Here is an 18334-nt window from a genome sequence, read left to right as displayed (position 1 = left end):
TCTGCATCAGACTTTTGTTTCCTAAGTGAGTCTCTGGGAAAAGTCAAGAGATTATCTAACGCAAGAATCTGAATGGAACCTTCAAGAGTAGAAACAATAAACATATTTAGCAGATTGTGATTTCTTTTCTTTTGTTTACAGGCAGATGCTACTGGACTAACACAAATAGTAATACACTGGACTGAGCCAAAGCATTACTACACTGACTATCTTTGTACGCAACTTGTTTGTCTGGTTGAAAATATCTCTGTCAGTTCTGTTTCAGAGTAATAAACTGGCCTGTGACAAGTTTGCTCCTTTTCTATCTGCAGACATGTAACAGTCACAGACAAACACCCAATAAACCATGAACCTTTGCAGCCGTGGTTGTGTGCACGTATTTATTTCTTCTCTCTGATGTATACTGTTGTAGGTCATATACACACACATTATCAAAATATAGAAACCCCCCCGACCCCGGCCTCTTCTCTCTGTTACAAAGGAGAGCCTTTTAAAAATGTCACGTCATTACACTATATAGCTTATAACTCTTGTACATGTACACTTCCCCTAATACATAGAACGACTTTTGATCACTTCCACAACAGAACATCTCCTGACTACAGACTGCTTGGTAACCAGTGACAACACCTTGGAAGGATGGCAGTTGTCCTTGAAGTTCGGACTGCATGGTTGAAAGAAAAAATTGTGTTTGAGACTCGCTGTCATCCTCATCACTGATCCTCCACAAAGACTCCTGGCCCACAGCGTTCACTATCGGATTCTTGTGAACAGGTTTAGCACAGACTTTGATTCCTACAGAACACAGAAAAAGTGTTAATGTTAACTTAATTGTATTATTATGTGTATTTAAATGTTTTCTTTGTGTGAGGTACTGACAACTAAACAATAAACCCTCTCTGTAAATGATTGTGTGTCGCTGTACCTTGGTGCAGCGTGTTTTACTGAAGACGTTCCAGAATCGTAGCGTCTCATCCCCGGCACCGGTAACAATGGCCTCCCCGTCCGGTGATACTGCCTGAGGAGGGAGAAATAGGAAGGAAGATACAGCTGGTACATGTTTGTTGGTAAACAAAGGTAAAAGCTCCAGGGAGGGAGAAACTGACAAGTAGCAACGTCTCAACAATGAGTGAGTGTTGGTTAACGCCCCCTTGTGGTCTTACCAGGTACAGCACTCTATAGGAATGTCCCGTCAGCTTGGCCACTTGAGTGAGTGAGGGGTACTTCCACACCAAAATCTGGTTCTGAGAGTAGCCGTGAGTGCTCACCTAAGAAGAAAAGAACAGCAATGTACTGAAAGCACTTTAGGAAGAAATGAATTCACCATTTCTTATACAGTTAGGGGGCCAAACTGTCAATCTTGAGGGCTGCAGTCTGTGCTCTGTGCTATTACCTACAAGTTAGTTGGAATGTTTTGGTTTTGCAATGACTTTTGTGTGTGTGTGTGTGTGTGTGTCTTCTCACCAGCTCATTGGCGTGTTTGGACCAGGCCAGGTTGCAGACCTGGGAGCCCGTGTCTGTGCTCTGCAGTGCCTGGCCTGTCAGCGTGTTCCAGAAGCGCAGGCAGCGGTCAGCAGTGCCGCCCCCAGACGCCAGCAGCCCGTGCTGGTGTGGGGACCAGGCGATGGCCTTCACTGCTGCCAGATGGTCACTGTACTGCTGCACCGGGAGCAGACTGGAACTGTTCCACACCAGCAACTGGACAAGAGAAGGAGAGATGACACCACTAAACACTTTCCAACTGTAAACCATTCGATCAATCTCCATCTTCATCTCTCACCTTGTTGTCATTGCCCCCGGACGCGAGGTGCTGGTGATCAGGTGACCATTTCAGGCCGCACACTTCTTGCCTGTGCCCTTGCAGCCTCCTCTCAGCAGAAGGGGGCGTCCTCACATCCCGTTGTAGGATTACTCGATCCCTGCTGCCCGACGACAGCTGCTCCCCGTTCCACGCCAGAGCACCTTCAGCACAGAGAGGCAGAGTGGAGGAGCTCAGAACACAACCCAGATATCTGTGTCTCCACCTGTTGTAGTCAGCTGGAGTTGTGACGTTGTAGTGTCAAAATAAACTTAAATCCCTCGCTGCCACTGACCTACACGTGCTGAGTGACCTTCCAGACTGGTCAGCTTCCTTCCTCCCGCTGCGTCCCAGATCTGAACGTAGCCCTTATGGGTTCCAACAGCAACCAGGCTTCCCTGTGAGGAGCAGAGCCACGGCGAGACAGAGCACATCTGTTTCTCTCTTCTCTCATACTGCTGTCTCACACACACACACACACACACACACACACACACACACACACACACACACACACACACACACACACACACACACACACACACACACACACACACACACACACACACACACACACACACACACACACACACACACACACACACACACACACACACACACACACACACACACACACACACACACACACACACACACGATTAAGGGCCGGATGCTCACCCGCTCATTCCAACAAACTGAGGTAACAGAGTCTCCATCCACTGAGAGGTCACATAACCTTGTCACCTGTAAAGACGAGAACATCCAGTCACTACGGCTTTGCATGCAGATCCAATACAGACTTTATTCTTTTCCCTGATCCCTGACAGGTGATTGATGAGAAATTCTGTGTGCCCCCTTGACCTGGCTGGTGCAGGCACTCCACAGGTAGACGCAGGCTCCCAGGCCCACGCTGAGCAGGTTTCCTGCCGACCAGTCAACCAGGTTGAGGTAGAAGTCATCCTGCAGCTCCGGAGCGTCCAGCACTTTGAAGGGGATCTTTGAGATCTTACGGGCTGGTTTACGAGGGGAGCGGAGCAGCTTGTGACTGTGGTGGGAGAAGGAGAAGAAGGCGTCAGTGTCTCACCTGAAGGGCTCAGTGTGTGTTCAGTCACTCAGCAGGCAGCAAGTGTTTCCTACCTCTTGTTACTAAGCGGAGAAAGGGAGTAAGGTGAGACTTCATTATCGCTATCAAAAGGCACTCTCTTAGTGTGGACTGTGTACTGTGGAAAATTCACACACAAAGCAGAGGTCAGAGTTAGGAGCTGTTGGTCACCAAGGGCAACTGGGGTCAGCAACTTTCTGCCGTTTCCTTTTCCTATTTGCTTTTCAGACGATCAGTTAATGTTAACAGCAATCACAAACACAACTGGAAGAATTCATTCATTAATCCTGTTCCTGGACTTTGATGTGTGATTTACCAAAGCATAGTTAGGGTTTGTTACAGGCAAAGCTTAGAATTATGAAGATTAAAGGGTTAACCAAACATTCTGTGCAGTTTTGGGACTCTTCCTTCATGGCTCTTACCCTAAAAAGGCTGTGAGAGTCTTGAGACAGGACCGCGTGCCGTCTGTCCTCTGTGTGAGGGTCCGGCACCGTCTCTATTCCCGCCCCCAGTAATTCATTTCTTAACAGAGCAGCATAAGCAACGGCATCTGGAGAGGAGACAGCAAGAATAACTGATAGAAGTCTTAAAATGAAAGAAAACTGCATGTAAAGTGACTCTGCTGACCTTTGCTTGAGTCTGAACTGGCATCCTTTGCTTTATTGTTCTGGCTGGGAGAGTGACAGTTCTCCTGTAAACACAAGAGCCGTCGTTATGAGACTAAGAATTACCGGTAATGTTGTAATGACAGACAGCTGACAGAATGTGGAGATGTACAAATGGCTCACGTTGGCGTAGTGGAAGTTGATGCTCCAGTTGCTTCCAGCTCGAGTGGGAATGAAGCGATCCCCCGACTTCACGCTGACCGGACTACAGGTCGCACTTCCACCACACTGAGGTGGAGACAGAGAGGTGTGGTGCGTGTGTGTAATAATAATAAGAAGGAATGGACAGGTGGCAGATATTGTGTGATGTCATTGACCTGCTTACACCTGCTCATGGGTCAACCACACTGTTTAAGACCTAAATATGAAGCTACAATTGTTTTCCTTACAAGTGTGTGTTAAGCATCACAGCCACACTTCTAAACACACTCACCTTAGTCAGCCGGGCCTCAGCGGGCAGGTTCTGGTGGTTGATCTGCCTCAGAAGGCGTCTCTCGTAGTCTTGGTCCATCTTCCTCGGACCTCGTCCCCCTGTGCCGCCCGCCCCTTCCTCTTTAAACCTCCACAGCCGCCCAGCAAGGAGACCCAGGCCGGATCTCCATCTCTGTGCAACATGAGAGCAAACATCGGAACAGACACTAAATGAGATACAATTAGCTCTGCGGCTAGGTTAGCACACTGTGGTTAGCCTGTCAGTCATCAGGTTTAGGTTGTGTTACTGTAAACGCTGCCGGTTTAAAATGACGTATATGTCACATTTTCACGATCAAACAGACAGGATACATTCACAGGTGTTGATGTTGAACTCGTTACATTAGCGCTACTGACAGTGACACTGTTGTCATGGTATCATTGTCGTGATACAACAATTCCAAGCCAGCAGTGTAACATCAGCTGAGGACCTGCGTGGTAGTGACGCGTCCTTACCGGGCTCACACGGCGGCTCAAGCCTCCAAACACACCGACATGTTTGGCTGAAGAAACAAATCGGCAACGCGGCGGTTCTTTAGTGTTGTTCTCTGCCGAGTGTCAGCAGAAACGTGAAATGTCCACGCAACTCGCTGCTGTTGTTTATGTTCAGGGCAAAGATGGCGGCCAGAAATCAGCTGGAGCAGAATTTCTTGAGTTGACTTGTGCTCTGCGCAGCGCTCTACAGCGACACCTACAGGAAGACAGGTTAACTGCAACTGAAATAACCAAGAAAGAATCCGTCTGATATTATGATAAATAAATGAATAAATAAAGTATGTCCCCGTTTTTATATAAAAATATAAACAAATCAAACATATCAATATTATACTGACATTACTACTCAGATCCCCCAAATAATCATGGTATATGTTTTACTCTTACAAAAACGTACTAGGAAGACACGGAGCCACAGGGTGTCGCTGTTGCACTGTGATATAAGCCTGTTTGCAGTGTTTTTGTCCGGCAGTTGTTTATTCATGTTTAGACATGTTTTCAATGATGATATGCTTATCAGAAAATATGAAATTCATCTATAATACTTGGCTATTTAACAATTTAAAGGGGCACTACTCCAATATTACTCATTGTTTTTAGTTTACTCGTCACAAAGAGCACAACAACCACAGAGCCTTTTGTGGCTGTAGAAGGCCGCATGAGTTGCTGTCTTTCAAGTGAAGAATGGAGGTTATTGGTAACTCGTGCATACACCAGAGCATTTCGGTGACGTTGGAGAAATTAAGCATTTGCCCCTTGATTGTGCGTCATCCTTGTTATCAAGGTGGAAGGCAGAGTTTGCAGTAGGAGCACACCGCTAACAAGTTCACTCACTGAACCCTTTCATGTGGCGGTCACTCTGAGTGATTTTAATATTGGAAGAGAGAGAAAACGAGGGAGGAAAGGCTGTAATGTGGCTGCCAGGGATTTAGTGAGAGCCACTGACAGAGCAGAGCACAGACAGGGTACGGCCTGTCTGGAGGCTCCCTGGCACGTTCACACCAATTGCCACCCTGCCCTTTGACATCCTGCAAGAAAATCATCCTTTGTTGATATGTCAGCTTGCAAACTTTCCTCAACTTGCCTTACTTAATTAATACCCACATGCAGGCATTGCTTATACAGCAAATTGTTTCTAATCTCATTTCTGTGCTGGTATCCTCTTCTATGATAAACACACACGTACGCTCACCCAGTCTATATGTTTATTCACTTTCCATGCACACATTCCCCCCTTGCGATACAGACACAAACAAGATTGCTATCAGTGCTATCTGACAGCCCCCACATTCGGTTTTAGACGGCGAAGTCACAACAGACCGTCTTATCTGCATCCTCCATCAGCTCCACTGAGCAACGTGCAGCCACAGCCACGTTTAAGAGCCTCATGCCTCTATGGAGGGCAGCGTCTTGTGGGAGAACAGCTGTCTGCCCTGCTCAGGGTGGAGGGGAAATGCTGTGGCCTTATCATTCCTGTAATACGGTGCAGTGTAGGGGGACTGAGACTGAGAGGAAGCCTGGTCAATGGTTGTTGACTGCAATGCTCTCAGAACTTTACTGGAAATCGCAGCAAAAAAACAATGTCTGACTAATCTCATCTCTTCAGCGATGACGAGACGTGAAGTGATGTTTTTTAGGATGGAAAAAGCTGTAAGAGATGATCAAGATTAAAGGTCAAAAACAAAATTTGTGGCAGAAAATACGGCAACATTATTTCAGAGACAGATGCACAGCTATTGTGTTGTTGTGTTATTTTGGCTCACAATATTTACACACTCTTACACACAGGTTTGATGGCAATTGAAAATCATAATACAAGCTGCAAGCGCATATTCACAGGGTAGTAAAGTCCAATTTTTTTGACTGCATTTAATAGTGAATCACAGGAATAAACTCATTGTTTAAGACACCAATCAGGCCTCTGGATGCGTCTGACTGATTTGAAGTTAACACTGTGCTCATGCCAAAGACTTGAGAATGTTGTTTGTTTCAATTCTCGTCAGACGGCATAGCTCTTAGTTTCATGCCGTGTTCATGTGTCTTCTCACCATCTCTCTCTCGCTCTCTCTCTCTCTTATTATCCACAGTCTGTGCCACATATTGTTCATATCCTCCCACGCACTACGTTGGTTTGACAGCTGCTCTCTCTCTCCCTCTCTCTCTCTCTCTCTCCCTGAGTGTGTGTGTGTGCGTGTGTGTTTGTCTATTATGGCTGGGCAACAACTGATCTGAGTCAAATTAAAAGAACAACATGCGTACTTTGGTTTCTTGTTGAAAGTCACTACAGATCATAGCACATATTGCAAGCAGATAGCCTCCTGATGTGCCTGTGTGAGTGTGTTTGTGTGTGTGTGTGTGTTTTATGTGTTAGCAGGGTAACTCAGAAAGTTTTTACGCCATTTTGTGGAGAAGTGGAACGCTTGATTAAATTTTGAGGCAGAGCTGCATTTTTATTTTCACTTTTGTTATCACTGCAAGAGAGAAAGTTTCTGACATTTCTGTTAATGTCATCAAAAGAGAAACATCAACCATCAACACAAATCAGCTGTGTGTGTCCCATGACCACAAAAGAGATCATGAATAGGGGACATCTGATTTGGATCTGGTTCTGAATTGGGCGGTACATTCATCTACATTCATCCAGGTATAGTCGGTTGTCTGTCAATGCTACACATGTAAACTGAGCGCTCTCTCGTTGATGTTGCGATTGTGTGAGTACACTGAGGTTTGTGCATCTGTTGTGCGTAACCGATACTCATAAGTCATTCTTACTTCTTCCCTCAGGGCCACATCCAGTTGGCTGCCTCCACATTTCACAGCAGTGTTGAATAAAGGAGTTCGGGTTTTTATTTGCTGATCAGGTTGTCTGTGTGTGTGTTTGTGTGTGTGTTTGTGTGTGTGTGTGTTTTGTGTGCTGATCTGTTTCGTCCCCACAGGGATGTTCCTTTCCATGTCTGAGCAGCTTGTTTGCTGTTTGCTGTATCCAGGGTGAAGAGCCCAGAAGAATCATCGCAAATGTCCTTAAACACATCATAATACACTTGGTGTGACACAGACGAGGTGCTTTACATGATGAAGATGTCTCCTATCCTGGCTTTGTTCTGATACCTCTCATAGGTTTTGCTTGTTCTGCTGGTTATGTAACCGCTGCAGTACACATTCCATGTAGTTCAGGACATTTGAGACATTTGCATGCAAAAGCAAAACCACACTGAGAGAAACAATGGCGTATCTGTGATGGCTGCCGTCGTGTTTGATAACTGGATGATGTGTGACATTTTTTTGGGATGGACACATCCTGTTATTGTCCTAATCCTGCTTTTTTAGAGTCCATAAAACACGAGACACTGAAACAGACACATTAAAAAAAAAGCTGGCCTGAGAGGAAACTAAATGCTTTGTCTGATCTTTTCCAGATTCATCATTTTCTTTTGAAAGGTCCTTGCACTTCCTTTCCCGTCTGTCTCAGCCACTCCAAGCGGATCTCTGCCATCCACAGGCCTGCACCTTTGCTGAATTACCCTGGAATGCCCTATATTACTCACTATTCCACTATTCCAACTAACTGGCCGGTTGACTTCAGTCCTTACTGTCAACCCAAATAAAAACAAACAGCAGCTGGCAAGGAGAAACTTCAGGAAGGCATTTGTTTTTATAATGTGGATATGGAGAGAGCAGGTTTGTTTTGCTGGAAGTGGTTCTCTTCCTGTCTGCCTTGGCCCCGGGCCGTGGGTGCTTTCAGGGCCTGGCCAGCATAGTGGAGAATGCAGGGTGACAACTGGATGCATGGAGGAGCCTCTGGCCTGCACACAGTTCAGACATTGCTGCAGGGGCTGGATCTGTCTGCCCTCATCCTGCTGACGTAAGTCACCAACAAACCACAATATGTCAGGGTTTCAAACACACACACTGCCTGCCCATCACCATGGCAGTACGGACCACCACCGTGCAAAACACTTGTTTCCGTGTGCACCAGAGTTTAGAGTAAACAGTTGCCTCATTTCTGCTGAATCTTACAGAAGGGAAATACGGTTCAGGTTTCTGTTTGATTGGCAAAAACTAAATTTGCAATGATAACATATGGGTGTAGTATGTTGTCAGAGAAGTTAAACTACTTTTACATGCGTCTCTTTTTGTAACACTCTCTACTAAGTACTGGGAAACTTTTATGCTACAAGGCACTTTACTGGCTGTCCATGCAGGAACCATGAATGAAATGTTCAATCGTAGCAGAAAAAGGTCATGCATAATGATTTTGACGTGTATGAGGTACGGCACATTATAGGACGTCAGGGATGCATGCCAGGTTTCATAAGAAAATGTTTTTATAGATCATATTTGTTGTGTTGCGTTTCATCTGTGAGTCAGGAAATGAAATCTGTCAAAGTCATCTTTGGTTTCATGCTAATTTCATTCTCTCTGGCCTCATGTGCATCACGTATGCCAGATTCTTATCTGCACACACAGAGGCGTTCATGGCCATGGGAGAGTGAATGCCCTGAGGGCTCAGCACATAGCATCACTATCTCTAGCATCACTATCTCTAAGCTTCCTGTTTACTCTGCCTGCTCAGTGTCCAGCAGCACCACAGCCAGGTGGACTGAACCCAGGCAGAGGGGAAGATGTCACCGAGGTGAAATGAGTTAAAACCTAAGACATTTTCAGCAGATGAGAACATTCCCTCCCTCTGTTATTTCCAACCAGCTTCCCCCTCTGTTGAACCTTGTTGTGGACTCACCAAATCACTTCAGACATTTTGATTGCAGGAAAGTGTCTCGAGTCTTCTAGAGATGCGATGAAATGTAACATCCCACACGAGTAAAGCTAAGGGAAAGCACCTGGTGACCTCTGAGTCATACTGTGAAGGTCATTACGTGTATCAGGACATTTTCCTGAGACCTCTGCCGGTCTCAGCTTTGTTCTCAACCACACGATTCATTTATACCTAAATCTGTGATGATCCAGTAACATACAGAGCCAGAACAGAAAGGTCGGTAATACATGCCCATTTTAATAATCCGATAAAAAACATTTGTTGAGCACAACATACACCATTTGACCATACATTGTGAGGAAAACACTGAAAATACATTTGAAACAATGTTATAAAATTTCAGCAAATGTTCCCGTATTGCTGTACAATGACCCGTCACCGTACACTAAACTAATATCCAGCCTACAACCTTCTCCACTAAAAGATTTTGCCGAGCACTTCAATAGAGGAGATGCTGTAGGTTTGAAGTCGTATGTACAAACATTTCTGGAAACTTTTCAAAATTAAAATAGTCGAAATCCAACTGCAAAAAAAAAATAGCTGGCAAAAAACAATAAAACAGAACTACCCGACAAGTTTAGTCAAATAATGATTTGACCTGTGGTAGCACGTATAAATACTACCAGACATGACATGAACAGTGAATATCAATCAATATCAACATGTACAAGGTAAAATATAATAAATATACCGTTACAAACAGCTGAAAGGTCGGCACGATACAGCTGGGTGCAACAAGAGACTGTGCGACTCGGTGATCACTTGCACGTACACACACACACACACACACACAGGGGCAGAAGTATCATGTTGATGCATGATATTGATCCCCTACCCCTCACCCCCCCACACACACACACCGATGGTTTCACCTTACAATGTGGTACCTTTAAGGTAGTGTTGGACAGATTCTGCAACCAGCTGCAGAAACTGCCGAAAAATTTTGAAAGTGCTGGAATAAAAACAACAAGATACGATTATTCTATCAGTACTAAGTGTCTTTTAAATGTGGTCCCAGTCTACAGTCGTTCAAAGCTCCAAGTATGTCACGTATGTCAATCAGATTTCCATTACTGTCAACAAAATGTGACGAGATCGTTTAGTTGGGGGAATTTCAATTCATAATTGGTTATAATAATCCAGACAGCTTGACGTGTGACAGTAAGGTGGCAGTGAATTCATAAAAGTGCTTTCTTTGCAAGATCTTTGGATTTATATACAGATTTTTTAGAATTCATATTTTTCCTCGTATTTTTACCATACTAAGAAAAAAAAGCTGAATTATGAGTCATTTATTTGCTTATCTGATGAATTATTGCAGTAAAAGTTTGGGTGAATAAATAATTTTGCCTTGTCATGTTTTATGTTCACACCTTAGAAACTTCATCCTTTGTGACACAAAGTGCAAAGTGTGCTGGGAAGTCAAATGATTGCAGAAACACACTGAGTGAACCCTCCGCTGAGAGCCAGCTTCTACTATTGCCAGAACATTTGGAAGACTGTGTGAGACAAACTTGTTGTTTTTGTAGAAAAAAACGCATCATACGGGCAACATGAATGTGTCCAATAAATTATAAAAACACTTAGAAAAGACACGGTTGTAAAAAAGGCACACAACTTCTGTTTGTGTTAGAAAACAATGTGAACTACGCGGCCGCAGATAAGTTGCAGGCCGGTAGTTTGGTTGGACACTTTTACCAGATGGCATCAAATCCCAACACAATACAAAAGTTCGAAAACGAACATAGAAAATGTCCTGAAGTGCAAATTCAGGGTTTGTACTTGTCCCACTACACTGAATGATATCGTCCACTTCACTTTCCTTGTGAGGACTAACATCCAGACCCGCCCGAGCAGGAGTGCCCCTCCGTCAAAGAACTGAGGCGACGCTCGTCTGCGTCTCTTCTCGGGGCTGAAAAACAAACTGCCACAGGGTTTCCGTGCTTCCGGAGCCCCGTAATCACTCAGGTCCTCTCAGCACGGCAGCTCCGCAGAGCCAGATTGCAGGATTTCTCCACTGCAATAAAATGAATTAGCCATAACAGCAAAACCTGCTGCGCCCGCACACAGTGAGGATCAGCTATGTTTCAGCCGGGGAGCCGCTGTCCTGCTTAGAGCACTGATCCTCCAGAGTGACATCATCACACTCATCAGCTGTCTCCATCAGCCCAGACTCCCCGTCTCCACCCTGTCCATCAAGTGTCAGTTCGAACTGGAAGTTATTGGCGACACGTCCCCCCTCCAACTCGCCCTGTGCGTCGTCCCCACCGTCACCGGTGTAAAACGGAGGTGAGGGACTCTGAGGGATCATGCTCTGGTACCAGTTCCTGTTGTCCTCCAGCATGTCTAGAATGTCCTGGGCGTCGGGGTGGACCAAGTCTGCCCACGTCTCCCACAGAGGGTGGACGATGTAATCAATAAAGCCCACCTGGAGAAATTAAAGGGATACATATTAGTAAAAATGAAAACTGCTCTTTTAACTGTATGATTGCCTGTTGATTATCATCATCATGTGTTCTCTACCTGTGTTCTCTCCACCGAGGCCGTGTGTTTGTCACACATGGGGCTGATCTCCATTCCCCTCTCCCTCTCTCTGTCTCCCTGGTGGAAGAACTCGTTCATGATCCTGTCTGTCCACTGCCGGTACAGGTCCAGGGGCTTGGTGGGGTTGCTCAGGTCAGCACAGTGAACCATGTTACGCAGAACCTACAGAAGAGGAGCCGGTTAAGCATCGTGCATCGTGATCACCATGTGAGTCAGAGTGTGTGAGGTAGGCGAGCGGCCATTACCTGCATCCGGTCTGTATAATTGTCCAACAGCAGGACTCCAGAGCTGGTCACCTTCTTAGTCTCCACCATGGTCTTCAGATCAGCCAGCAAGCTCATGTGTTTAGACATGTCTGTTGCCAAAACCTGGAAAAAGGCAAAACAGGGAAAAGATGAGGAATGATGTGAGATTCAAACAGACAAAGATAGAAAGCAAGAAATGGCGGCAGCGTAGAAAAGGATGCAGTTAACGCAGCCGTTCCCTCACCATGTCGATCACCATCCTCCTGAGCGTCTGCTTCTGTATCTTGCCGACATTTTGGAAAATGTCGCAGTTGTCTTCCTGCAGCAGTTTGAAGCCCACAGCCAGGTGGTGGTTCTCCAGCACTGACTCATCGTTGTACATCAAAGCTAGCTCCGAGTCTACAGAGAGAGAGAGCAGAAATGACAGGAAGTGAGAAATTAAATGGAGCATTGGCTTTTTTAACTCGGGCCAGGTAACTATGGTAACAAGCGGATGTCCCGAAAAAAACCTAAGATTGTTGGAGACGATCCCTAGCAAAACACTAATATTCATAAACCTTTGTACAGTTTTTTGTGAGGAAGCGCCAAAGAGGACTTACTGGTGTTGATGAGGAACTGGTTGGAGACTCCTGGGTGATCCACATCATGAATGGCTGCAGCAAAAATGGCTGCCAAGATCTCCAGATCAGTGAAGACCGCCTGCATGTGAAAAGAATGAAACAGTGATTAACAGTGGTTGGGGTTATTGCGGTAGAGTTTTGAAACTACCCAGTAACTTCATATAATAAGGAAATGATCGAAGAAAGAGGAACTTACATCCAGGGCCGGAGTAGACAGCAGGATGTGTGCAGACTGGGCTACATCAGCAGCGTGCAGGCTGTTGTGGTAGGCCACGTCAGAGTGATAGTGACTCTCCAGGGTCAGCATGAACGTCACAAAGGTGTCTGTTGGAATCTTGAACGTCCTCATCAAGTCTCGCTCCTGTACGTGACACACAGAAAGAGGGAAAACAAGAGCTTAAGGATGAGAAGAAAATGTTTTTTCTCCACCAAATTGTCAATCAAGTCCTTGAGAAACGGATAGAAATCTAAAACGGGCCAGGATGAATCACTGTTAGAAATCAATTGTATGTGTTCACGTCCCCTCTAGCAGATGTTCCCCCATCTGTAGTGATGCTGACAGCTGAACATAGCTGAGGCCCTACTGCGCACACTGAGGTGGGCTGTGTGGTGGTGACTCACTACAGCGTCGTGCTTTTTAAAGCCATTTGTGAGCGAGTGTGCGTCTTTCTGTGTTGGTGAGGAGGTGGAGGGTAAGTGGGATGAAGACGCAGGACACTGACCTGAAAGATGGTGTACATGATGCATGTGAGTGGCCGGTTGTGGGAGTGCTCCGCCACCTTGAAGATGTTCAGGCCCCATCTATTGATGTTCTCCAGGTCCTATTAGAGAAGAACAAAGGGAAGAATGTGAGTGGAGGTATTTACCCACATGACAGCAGGCACCCAGCCATTATCAGAGCTTTGTCCTCTGCTTACCTTTGACAGAAGCTCCTCTTGGTCAGTCTTCACCCCAAAGCGATTGACTGAGCACCCCGAGATGCTCGGCGTATGGCTGACCTTCCTCACCCCGCTGATCTGGGTCATCATCCCACCCTGCTGCTGTGGTTGACCCTGATGGGCCTGCCTCCTCTTTCTTTCCCTGGACTTGGGAACTGGACATGGAAGCTCCAACTCATTCTGTTTGTCTGTGGAATATAGAAGCGAAAGTTCAATTTGATTATCCGCAAGGACAAAAACAGGTTGTATAGTCTTGAATATGGAGTAAAGACACAGATGAGCAGTCTAATAGAATTAAGGTCATGTTGATTTACGTCATTTAAACGCCCTCATCAGATTGAAATTGCCGTTGGGTGTACTCTGAGTAATTGAATGAAATTGCAAATGGATTTACTGGGATATTTCTCAAGCATGTGATCACATCCCATCACTCATCATTTGACGTAAGTGTTCTGTGCATACATTTCCTTCCCCTGTGACACTTCCTCTCTTTAGATGGTTAAGCAACAACTGTACAGAAATATATTCCTTGAAACACGTTGTATCACCAACAACTGGCCCACGATAAGCTGAAATGCTTAGGAGGGACTTCTGAGAATGTGGGTTTATTGCTAGCAAGTGGTCGCTTTCAGATGAGTGTGATTCACATGCAGTGTATACCACACACAAACACACACCACAGTGAGAAAACAAGCTGCAAACCATCTCACTACACCCGACAGGTGCAATGCAGACGACACCAAAACCGCTAAGATGAGCCCCCCTCCCTCCCTCCCTCCGTCCTCATCCGCTCCACTTGTACCGTCGCCACAAAGCATCCCTCTCAAGCTCATAATTTTGGAGTATCGATACATGTCTCCACTCATTATTTCTACTTTATCATCACATGATGTGTCGTGTTCCAGGGCTGTGACCTGGATGGCAGGGTGCTGCTGGTGACCTGGTCTGTTGCCCCCCACTGAGCAGGATGTATTGTATAGGTTGAAAAGCTTATTGGTTGGCAAGTTGCAGGATGGGCGGCGAGTCACAATAACGCTGCTACAGTATGAATAATGCAGTGTCTATCTGAGCCTGATGGCACACACACATTGCCATTTTCTCCCCCTATGTTCTCCACAGACTGAAGTCTCGCCCCATTCCTCCCTCCACATCTCTCTCTCCTTCTCTCTCTCAGACCAGATCAGACTGGTTTGAGAGTAGCGGTGCAGACCAACTAGGAGTTTCTCTCTCACTCAGTACATGCTTACAGTAACCTAATGACCTTGTGTAAATACAGAGCAGCATATTGTGACTTGTGCATATTCAGCAAAATCAAAGGTGGCATAACTAAATCCAACTTTGAGACAGAGAGATCATTTAATCCGAGTGCATTCAAGTAGATTTCTGTGTGTGTGTGTTGCTGGGCTCACCTAGGAAGGTATTGGAGATGTACTCTGACACTTGGTTACCCGAGCGACTCATCTCTGACAGGTGGCTTAGCTCCCTGTTCAGCATCCTTTTGAACTGTAGGCACAGAGACACAACACAAATGATCAAATTTAGACAAAATAATACACTTTAATAGGACAACCACCATCATATTCATCTATAAGCCTTTTCCACTTGACATGTCCCATGAGAGCACCAGATCAGGTTTGCTTTCATGTGTATAGGTCCTGGTTTGACACCGAGCTTGACCACTTAGCTTTCCAACAAAAACAAGAGAACACAATGTTTACACACAATGTGTACCAGATTCCCCCCCATTAAAATGCAACCAGAGCCATCGGCTGGAAATCATCACTCTCTAATCAAACACATATGATCAATGTGGATAAAGTGAGGATGACATGATGGCGCACACACAAAGACACAAACACCATCCGGTCCTTCCAATCAAACTCTTTCGGAGACACACCTTGATGTATCCCCAGGACACAGAGAACAGGTAGTTGGCCTCAGGCATGGTGCTGAGCTGTGCTGAGCCCCTGGTGCTCCCCAGCAGAAGCCCTGAATGCTCCTCTCTGAGTGGACCCCCAAGGCTGAGCGCAACCCTGCAGCACAAGGCGCCAGCAAATTGCCGGATTCCGACGGTCGACTACCGTTAACAAAAAACAAATCCCCAGCTGAACCCTCTAGAGAGGGGCTGTGACAAACCCCCCTACATCTCCAGCCAAACACGCCTCCTCATTCTGTCGCCCCCCCTCCCTGTTTTCCAAAAAGTGATCACAATCCGACGCTGGGAACGACGGAATCTCCCTGGCTCCGATCAATCTTTTCTTCTTTCGTCTCCCCCGTTTCTCTTGTTCTTTCTGCCTCCGTCCCCGTCTCTAAACCTCGCTCTCTGGGTCTAGGCTAGGGGAGGATGGGGGGTTCCAGCGTTCCCAAGCTCAGTTTTAAGGAGCAAAGGCAGGCTCAAACAGAGGGAGAAAAAGAAAAGGAGGGATGGAGGAAGAGAGAGAGGAGGGGGGCTCCCATCATCCCCTGTGGCAGACAGGCTGGTGGAATCTCTGGCTGCCTCCCACCCTGACTGAACCAGGCACACCACTGCAGAAAACAGGAGTTTGGAGAACCCCCCCACATCTCCCTCTGTCTGTCTCTGTCTCTTTCCTCTCTCCCCCTCCTTTCTCACATCCCTCCCCCTGCTCAGTAATGCAGAACAGATCCGTTGCATACTGCGCAATGTGATGCTTCAAAACACCAGGGTGTTTATCACATGGGTGATGAGGCTAGTTTGAGTGTATACTTCTTAAGTGCAACCTAAGTATGTACTTCATCTGAATACTAGCACACTTTGTCTACCGCATTTTCCGAAATTGTGGGCGTTTTTTGCCACACTGCAGCGATTTTATGTATTGGGAAGAGACAAACGGAGAGGAGACAGACAGATGAGTTCAGTCTGCAGCCCACCAGTGTACAACCAATTGCACGACAACCTGAACGCCATGGCAACAGAGTCACATGGCCCACTCAGCTGTTCTCACGGTTTCCCCCCCTCTCGGAACACTGCATCACATCACATACAGTATATACTGTATGCGGACACACTTAAAGACACACATATCAAAATTTGTTTTCCTGTAAAGCTGGTAAAAACTGGTGTGCCAAACCATTATTGAACATGATCCAACAATGTTTGTCAGTCTCTTAAAATGAGCAAATTGTGATTACATAGGCTGTGAGAAATGATCGACGATTTTGCCTTTTGCCACGTTTTTCTCTCTATCCTTTTATTCCTCACAATGGAGCATTTTGTCTTCTTCTTGAGGCGGCCACCCTCTGGTCTCCGCAGCTGTCAAGCAAATAGAAAAGCCTCTACTTGACTGTGAGAAACTTGAATACCACTTTCAAAAACCCACCACACATCCAACTGCTACAGACCATCATTAAAAAAATCTAAGAGAGCTCATAAAGCAGAAAATTTGATCCTAGAATCAAACAACTTTGTCCCATTAAACGCAGCTTGTAATCCTTTCAAGCAGGAGAACAATAAAGCTGCGTGACCTCTAAGAAATGAATCAGACACAAAGCCACATGTTACTCCGCGTTTTTCCCCCCCGAGGTCATGCAGTTCAGAGACATGTGTGCTCGGGGAGAATAGATTACTCAACTCACTCACGTCAAACTATACATCCTGTTATGTTAGCTAAGAGGGCTCACACTCAGAACAAACAATCGTCTTAAGTAATCTGGAGACGTTTCGCATGCAGTTCCAGAAATGAACGGTTCGCAATTCTGAGAAAGTAGCGGACACCTCGCTGTTGAAGTTTGCATTCTCAAAAAGAGTTCAGGCTGGAACCGCGGTCTGGCTGAAGGACAGTTTGGATGATCGGTTAGAGTCAAATGTAAAACTTCTTTTAAAACTTTTCTTTAACATTGATACAAGAGGTGAAATTGTGTTTATAGCCAGCATGAAAGTTTAGTCTTATCCTAGTGCCTACAAAGCCAAAGACAGATGTTAAGTGATGAATGAAAAATATTAGAAAAGTATTAAATACTTAACTAAAAACTCAATAGATAAGTCAAAAGCCAATGAGTCCATTCCTGCACAAGTTCAAATCCCTCAGCTGAGCACAAGTGACTGCAAGATAAACTCACCTTCTTCCAACTTGAAAACATCCCAAAGTTCTTCTTCTGTTTTTCAGAACAACATAGTCCCATTGTCACTTCAGCTAAAACCAAACACACCAGGTAAAGAAATCCTGTGAAGTTCTACAAGCTGCACTTCTGTTCAGTGTGTCTGCTTCCTCTCTTTGCTCATGCAGTGGAGTCACAGGAAACATATAGCGATAAAGCTGACTTGACTGACTGGCCTACACAGATCCAGCTCCTCCCTCAATACAGGCCCTGGCATGTGTCACCACCTACTTCCCTGTACTTCTATGCTGACAGACTACTTACTGAGGTCATTTACTGGTAGATATCCTTCCTCCTAACATACTGTCAGGCATGAAGCAAGAAAAATACCTGAGCGTCTGCCGGTAAAACCCAAGAGAACAAGTTTAGCAGCAGTAGTTATGGTAGTTGTCATTGTGATTAAGTGTCATTAGAGATGGAATTTGTGTGAAGTGTATTTAATTGGGAAAAGTTTTTCAGATATGTGATCGGCACTTCCCTTTGACGATGAAGAATGCGTCTTAGACACACAAACTGTAATACACGTCAATGTCGGTGCAAGCTGACAAAGCCCAAGCTGAGGCAAT

At 45.6% G+C, this 18334-nt stretch overlaps 2 protein-coding genes across 4 annotated transcripts in view; both read right to left on the bottom strand.

The window, feature by feature from the left end:
- Positions 1–727: 727 nt before the first annotated feature.
- fzr1b (fizzy/cell division cycle 20 related 1b) lies at positions 728–4717 on the bottom strand. The gene is made up of 14 exons (XM_076162397.1): positions 4493–4717; positions 3999–4169; positions 3689–3793; positions 3528–3591; positions 3323–3450; positions 2936–3018; positions 2660–2843; positions 2477–2542; positions 2094–2196; positions 1781–1962; positions 1465–1698; positions 1164–1268; positions 926–1018; positions 728–795 (listed from the first exon to the last, which is right to left on the bottom strand). Exons 2-14 carry the CDS (start codon positions 4074–4076, stop codon positions 754–756), a joined length of 1467 nt encoding a protein of 488 aa, XP_076018512.1. The 5' UTR covers positions 4077–4169; positions 4493–4717; the 3' UTR covers positions 728–753.
- A 4804-nt stretch (positions 4718–9521) lies between these two features.
- LOC143010044 (3',5'-cyclic-AMP phosphodiesterase 4B-like) overlaps positions 9522–18334 on the bottom strand; it is a 37072-nt gene continuing 28259 nt past the window's right edge. For all 3 annotated transcript variants that reach the window (XM_076162175.1, XM_076162176.1, XM_076162178.1), the window contains 9 exons: positions 15062–15155; positions 13632–13840; positions 13437–13535; positions 12911–13075; positions 12694–12793; positions 12339–12493; positions 12095–12217; positions 11829–12011; positions 9522–11733 (listed from right to left, as the gene is read on the bottom strand). In XM_076162175.1, the coding sequence (XP_076018290.1) occupies positions 11386–11733; positions 11829–12011; positions 12095–12217; positions 12339–12493; positions 12694–12793; positions 12911–13075; positions 13437–13535; positions 13632–13840; positions 15062–15155 (1476 nt within the window). In that variant the 3' untranslated portion in view covers positions 9522–11385. The remainder of the gene's footprint in view (positions 11734–11828; positions 12012–12094; positions 12218–12338; positions 12494–12693; positions 12794–12910; positions 13076–13436; positions 13536–13631; positions 13841–15061; positions 15156–18334) is intronic.

This window comes from Genypterus blacodes, unplaced genomic scaffold (assembly GCF_046128005.1).
Source record: "Genypterus blacodes isolate CSIRO-AG114 ecotype Tasmania unplaced genomic scaffold, CSIRO-AGI_Gbla_v1 ptg000120l_1, whole genome shotgun sequence".
In the NCBI taxonomy this organism is placed as follows: Eukaryota; Metazoa; Chordata; class Actinopteri; order Ophidiiformes; family Ophidiidae; genus Genypterus; species Genypterus blacodes.
The sequence above is the reverse complement of the archived record's forward strand: the minus strand, read 5'-3'. Positions and strand labels throughout refer to the sequence as shown.

What these genes read in the sequence shown, in the direction of transcription:
- fzr1b (XM_076162397.1), bottom strand. Translation starts at nt 4,076, where the DNA reads ATGGACCAAGACTACGAGAGACGCCTTCTGAGGCAGATCAACCACCAG. An exon ending in GGAGTGCCTGCACCAGCCAG is followed by an intron (nt 2,543 to 2,659) that starts GTCAAGGGGGCA and finishes TCGTCTTTACAG; the next exon opens with GTGACAAGGTTATGTGACCT. An exon ending in CCTATAGAGTGCTGTACCTG is followed by an intron (nt 1,019 to 1,163) that starts GTAAGACCACAA and finishes CTCCCTCCTCAG; the next exon opens with GCAGTATCACCGGACGGGGA.